Below are 6,124 nucleotides of genomic sequence, written 5' to 3'. Positions count from 1 at the left end.
TCACGGCCCCAGCAGGGGTCTCCATGGGCACACGTGACCACAAAGCTCCAGGGGGAGTCTCCTTGTGCCCGCACTGACCTCACGGCCCCAGCAGGGGTCTCCATGGGCACACATGACCACAAAGCTCCAGGGGGAGTCTCCTTGTGCCCGCACTGACCTCACGGCCCCAGCAGGGGTCTCCATGGGCACACGTGACCACAAAGCCCTAGCTGGGCCTCCCTGCACACACACACTGACCACAGGGCCCCAGTGGGCAGCAGCTTTTGTTTTTAATGCGCACACGCTTCAGAACACACCTTCAGTACAGTTAACAATGGTTACAGTTGATTGACAGCCACAATCGCACAAGACACTGACGGCGCGCTTGGCCGCTACTCTGTCTCTGGGGAGTGGGGGTACAGAATGGGGAAGGGGGGGCTGCTTCAGCTGTCAGAACGGATGCCGGGGACCTCACTGTCCCTTCCCTTTGGATCCATCTGTGCCCCCCCCCAAGGCTTTCAAGGGCACTCCAGGGGTCTCAGTGGGGCACTTCTTCCAGGGCAGGGCTTGGGGGTAACCCCCCCCCCAATTAATGCAGCTATCACTCTAAAGCTACCAAAAAGAAAGCCCTCCAGCAGTTATTAAAAACAGCCGTTTTCCCCAGGCAGGGTCCGGGCACATTCAGTCTTCGAGATGGCCTACAGAAGTCGAGGGGGGGAGGGAGGCTGGCCACCACGGATGGAGGTCCTTGCAAGGAGGCGGCTCTGGGTCTTCCAGGTCACGTGTTTGTGCTTTTCTCCCGCCTCTGCGCGGTTCTGGAGCCACGCGTCCATGCTGACCTAAGCAGGTTCATTTGGGGAAGTTGGCGGGAGCTCGGGCCCCCGGACGAGACAGTGGCTTTGTACTGGCCTGGCACTGCCCTCGCCACCGGACCACCTGCTCGCCAAGTCGTATTTTAATATAAAATATTCCTACGGCAGACCTGCCCCGTCTCCTAGCTGAACACTGTCGCGGACCGGCCCCGGCCCAGCAGAAAGCGAGGGGCGCTGCCGTCGGGCCGTCCTCCTCGGGACCGTCAGTATAGTTCCAAAAGTCCCGGACCGCTTCGGAGAATGGTCAGGGCCCCGCAGGGGAGGCCGGACGCCAAGCGCGGGAGGGCCGCCGAGCTCCCGCGAAGGCGTTCTCTCCTGCCCGGCTGGCCCAACAAAGTCTTTGCTCCTTCCCTGTTCTCTTCAGATCCTTCCGTTAAAGAGTTAAATAATAATTAACATCGCTATAAAGATGAGTTAAAAACCCCAAGTGCAGTCTGGGCGTCCGCGGTGCGGGCCGTCATGTCTCGGGGAGCTGGTTAATGTCCGTCAGTTTTGTGTCGTTCAGGATGGCCCGGATTCTCTCCAAAGAGTCCGCCTGCCGGATCCGCTCGAGCTGGACCTGGGGACCAGTGGGGACAGGCGGTCGGTCGGTGGTGGAGGATGGGGAGGCACCGCACCTCTGAGCTGGATTCCCCCCCTGCCCCAAGCTGTCCGGCCTCCCCCGTGGTCCTTTGTGTACAAGGACCCAGCAGGGGCCAAGGAGAGCCCAGGAAGGGATTCCCCGCCCGCAGGGCCTGGACCCCTCCCCTCTCGGGGGCTCGGGACGGGCCCTCACCTGCAGTGTCTGCGACAATTTGACGAAGTCCCTCTGCACCTGCTCGCTGACATCCAGCTCCGTCTGCAGACGCTGGGCTTTGTTCTTCTCCTCAAACATGAGCTGTTCCACATTGGTCTGCAAAAGACGTGGGGTCAGGGGGGGCTCCGGGCCAGGGGCCGCCGCAGGAAGCCCCCAGAGAACACCGCAATGATCTACCTCTAGGACTGGGGCCCCAATGGGCCCCTATGGGCCTTCCTCAGTGCTGGGTCTGCCTTAAACCTGTGCCGGGACCATCAGGCCGGGAACCCGCCCCCTCAGGCCCTTTAGGGTGATGCTGACAGGAGGGGGAAGGGGCCACAACATCCTAGAGATGAGGAAACCAAGGCCAAAGAGAGGGGGCCGCAGGCCGGCACAAGGAGACGGTGGCGGGCAGTGGTCGGGGGAGAGTCGGGACCACCCCAAAGCTGGCCCCAGGCACCTTGGCCGCTGTCTCCCTCTTGAGCTGTTCCTCCAACGTCATCTCGGCCTGCCGCAGGCTCTCCAGCTGCTCCGTCCGCTCTCGGAGGCCCGATTCCAACTGGGTGGGGAGGGGGGTGGGCAGGGGAGGGAAGAGTATGAGGAGCGAGACCCTGAGGGTGGCCACAAGCTCCCCCACACACATGCAGCCCCCCCAAGAAGCACCCACCTGCTCCTTGTCAGCTTTCAGTCTCTCCAGCTCGGCTTTCAGGCTAGAGATGGACGCTGGAAGGGCATTTTAGGGCAGTTTGGCTGGTGGTCCAGGCTCCTCCCCCCCCCCCCTTCCCCCATTCCCCCCTCCCCCACTCTTCCTCTTTTTCACTCCCTCCCCCCTCCCCCCCTACCGATCTCCTCCTTGCAGGTCTCGATCTCCAGCTGCAGCGTCTCCTCCAGGTTCTCCTTCAGACACTGCTCGGCCTGGATCTGCTCCTTCAGGAAGAGGATCTCGGCCTTGAGCTTCTCCTCCGCGTGGTCGGCCGCGGTCCGGGCGCTCACCATGCTCTCGCGATACCTCAGCACCAGCTCCCGCAGCTCCTGCGCTTGGAGAGGAGGGCCGGTGAGGGGGGGGCGGGGAGGCTTGGGCCCCCTCCCCCATTGCCACCAGCTGCACCCCCCGTTACCTCTGCGGCCTCCGGGAGGACGAAGTCCTCGGCCTGCTGCAAGGCCAGGTGCAGGCCGTGCTTCCCCTGCAAGCTCTCGTTCTCCTTCTGCAGCCGGGCCAGCTCCTCCGAGACCTGCTCCCGCGACTGCATGAGCACGCCCTGGGACCCAGAATGCGCCCTCAGACCCCAGGCCCAGGAAGGGCCCCTCCCCTTCTGCCCCGCCCTCCCTCCATGCCCCCTCCCCCTTCTGGGGGGCTACAGCTGGGTCTGGGGGGCAAAGCCTGAGGCTGAAGAGAGCCCCCAAAGCCTGGTCAGCAGCCAAGGAGGTCCCCAAAGATGGCGCTGAGTGGGTCGGGCCGGGGTCTAGGCCAGAAGGGGGCGAGGGGAGTGTCCCGACAGGCACCGCGGCCAGCACTGACGCAGCGCCTTCTGTGTGCTGCCTGTGGCCCTTGGCCCCTCTCTGATCCCTGCCCCGCCCCTGGGGAAACTGAGGCAGCAGACCCCCATTACCATCTGCTCCTGGGCGTTCCTCTGGGCCTGCGAGAAGGCTTGCTGAAGCTCGCTCAGCGCCAGCTCCGAGGCGCGGGTCTGGAGCGCCAGGGCCGAGATCTGGGGCAGCAAGGACAGACCCACGGCCTCAGGGCCTCTCCTCTGGCCAGACTCCCTGGTCCGTGCAGGGACCGCCTCTCACCCCCTCCCCCAGGACCGGCGGGGCAGAGCAAGGCCCCAGAAGCCCCCAGACCCCAGGGGAGGCCGTGGGCCGCGCACCTGCTGGCCCGACTCCTCGGCGCTCTGCCTCATCAGCTCTTCCAGCTCTTGCTTGTCCTTTGCCGTCTTCTCCAGCTGGTCGTTCACCTGCCTGAGCATCCCCTGGAGCTTCTTCACCTGGGGGGGGCGGCAGGGCTCTAGCGGAGCTGCTTGCAGGCTTTGGGGGGGGGGGGGTTGGGGGCACCCGTGACTTCTAAGGAAGGGGGCACACAGTAGGTGCTTAATAAATACCCAGCCCCTGAGCTTGCTGCCCCTCACCTGGTCTCGGGTCTCTGCCTCCTGGGTCTGGATGCCCTGCAGCTGCTTCTCATAGTTGGAACACATGTCGCAGCGCCGGCCAAGCTTGTTCCCAGCATTCTGCACCTAAGGACCACGGCTGCCGCGTCAAAGGCAAGGGACCGGGGGGGCCCCCAAAGCCAAGACGCACCTCAGGGAGACCCTCGCCCTAATTCTTCGGGGAAAACCACCAGCAATTTGTGAGCCGGGAAACGCTAACAGAGAACCGCGGGAAGAAGCCGTGACCCGACCGTCCCAGGGACGCGGGCGCCGGATGGGACCAGAAGCCGCTGGGCCCTAGGCCTCCCCATCTGGAAGCGGGGCAGGCGGGCGGGCGGTCTCCTCACAGGGGAGCAGGGGCTGAAGGGGCCTCCCCTTAGGCCCAGCTGGCTGGGCACCGTCCCACCTTAGCAGCCCCCTTAGAAAGCCACGAGGAGGCTACTTTCCCCCATCTGTGGGGCAGCAAAGAGGAGCAGAGGGCCAGGAGCGAGCGGGTCGTCCCTGCGTTCTCAGGGGCGCTCCCGCCCTCTCTCCCAACCCTGGGAGAGGCTGCGCCAGGGAAGGCCCTGAGAGAACTAGGCCCGACTAGCGTAGTGTAGGGGAGCACCCAGGGACCCTGCACCGGCCTCAGGACAGCCCCCGAGCCCCCGCGCCCGAGAGACGGCTCACCTCCTTCTGCAGCAGATTCCACTCGGTCTCGCTGACCAGGCGGTAGCCGCTGGGAGAGACGTAGGCGGTCTCCACCCCCTGGGTCACGCTGGAAAGGAGGGACGCGGTCTCCTCCTGCTCAGGAGTCATGGCCTTGATGGCCTTCTCCTGATCTTTGGTCAACATAAAGCCACTGGGCATCTGCAGGGACCCCAGCGAGGCCGTGTCGAAGTTCTCGCTCACGGAGTCGGCTCCCACCAGCGGGCCAAAGTCGGACTCGTCCAGGTTCCCGGCCGACTTGGCCTTGTTGTTGTAGCCCAGGGTTTTGGACTGCAAGGACCCCGAGGTTCCCAGGCTGTCTGTGGACTGCGCCCTGCGAAGGCCGTCCTTGAACACGTCACCGTCCGCTTTGCTGAAGGGATCGCCCGACGGCAGCAGCAGGTCGGCATCCAGCGAGTGGACCGAGCCGTGGGCGCTGTCCAGGTGCTCCTGAAAGCCCAAAAACGCCAACGGAACTCCTTTCCCGACTGCACGAGCCCCGGGCCGAGGCCGCTGTCCGCCGGCCGGCTCGCGCCGGGATTCGCCCGGCCCGGGAGACAGAGCGGGACGAGGGAGCCGGGCCGGTGTCACGTCCCGAGAAGGGACGGCCTCTAGCACATGGCACCTTGTACCCCATTAAAGGGTGTCCAGAGCGTCGCTGTCAGAGACAACTGGAGGCACTGACGGCAAGGAGACCGCGTCCCCCAGAGGCCGGGGCAACCTCACGCATGTGGCACCCAGAAGCCGGCTGGGGAAGCGCTGGAGGTGAGGGGGCACGGAAGGAGGAGGAAATGGGACTGGGGGGACCCCTGCAGTGGGCAACTTGGAACAACCAGGGAGTCAGTGGTGACTTGGGGTCCCACTTCAGTCCCCCCACCTCTCCTCCCTCCCTTCTCTCTCTCCTTTTATCCATCTCTCTGTCTCTGTATCCATCTCTATCCCCATCTCTGACCCCGGGGCAGGACCAGGGGTGGGCACCTTTACCTCCTCCGAGTGGGGGCAGGCCTCGTCCTGCACCGGAGCAAAGACCACGGGGACTCTGGCCTCCTCGTCGGCCTCCGTCTTCTCGGGCTCCTTCCTCTTGCTGACTCTTTCCTGCTCGTCTTCCTCCTGAAGCCAACCAGAGCTCAGCCCGCGCCCCGGACCCCTCGGCCAGCCCCCCTCCCTGGGCGCGGGGTCCCACCTGATCCCTCTTCTTGCGCTCCTCCACCTGCCGCAGCTGCTCCGAGGTCAGCACCACCTCCAGCCGCTGCATGTCCCTCATGAGCAGCCGCTGCGACTCCAGGAACTGGTCGTTGGCCCTCTGCCACGTGTGCTTGAGCTGGTTGTGCTGCTGGCGCTCCTGCTCCAGCAGGCGGCACACTGGGCGACCGATGCCAAGCGTGAGCGCCCTGCCAGGGGCCCGGAGGCCACCCCCCCATCCCGGGAGCCTGGGCCGATAGGGGCTGGTAGGGGTCACCCACACTGACTCACTCAGACACCTCCCCCACCCTCGCTCAGGACACAAACTGCAGACCTGGAGCTCCCCCCACTCGGGTCCCCAGAGCAACATGAAAAGGGAATCCCTTTAGGAAAAGGGCAGAAGATCTGGCCAGAGCGGGAAAGCCCACACACGGCTCACAGGGCAGCCCACCCACCCGTGGGTCCCCAAAGGAGCACAAGGCCCC

General features: G+C 64.9%; 1 protein-coding gene across 3 annotated transcripts in view; it reads right to left on the bottom strand.

The window, feature by feature from the left end:
• Positions 1–250: 250 nt before the first annotated feature.
• RABEP1 (rabaptin, RAB GTPase binding effector protein 1) overlaps positions 251–6,124 on the bottom strand; it is a 43,690-nt gene continuing 37,816 nt past the window's right edge. For all 3 annotated transcript variants that reach the window (XM_051991473.1, XM_051991471.1, XM_051991472.1), the window contains 12 exons: positions 5,641–5,819; positions 5,442–5,567; positions 4,440–4,907; positions 3,753–3,857; positions 3,495–3,611; positions 3,237–3,335; positions 2,745–2,885; positions 2,469–2,658; positions 2,294–2,349; positions 2,087–2,185; positions 1,627–1,743; positions 251–1,410 (listed from right to left, as the gene is read on the bottom strand). In XM_051991473.1, coding sequence (XP_051847433.1) covers positions 1,309–1,410; positions 1,627–1,743; positions 2,087–2,185; positions 2,294–2,349; positions 2,469–2,658; positions 2,745–2,885; positions 3,237–3,335; positions 3,495–3,611; positions 3,753–3,857; positions 4,440–4,907; positions 5,442–5,567; positions 5,641–5,819 — 1,799 coding nt within the window. In that variant the 3' untranslated portion in view covers positions 251–1,308. The remainder of the gene's footprint in view (positions 1,411–1,626; positions 1,744–2,086; positions 2,186–2,293; positions 2,350–2,468; positions 2,659–2,744; positions 2,886–3,236; positions 3,336–3,494; positions 3,612–3,752; positions 3,858–4,439; positions 4,908–5,441; positions 5,568–5,640; positions 5,820–6,124) is intronic.

Source organism: Antechinus flavipes, chromosome 3 (assembly GCF_016432865.1).
Source record: "Antechinus flavipes isolate AdamAnt ecotype Samford, QLD, Australia chromosome 3, AdamAnt_v2, whole genome shotgun sequence".
NCBI lineage: Eukaryota > Metazoa > Chordata > Mammalia > Dasyuromorphia > Dasyuridae > Antechinus > Antechinus flavipes.
The sequence above is the reverse complement of the archived record's forward strand: the minus strand, read 5'-3'. Positions and strand labels throughout refer to the sequence as shown.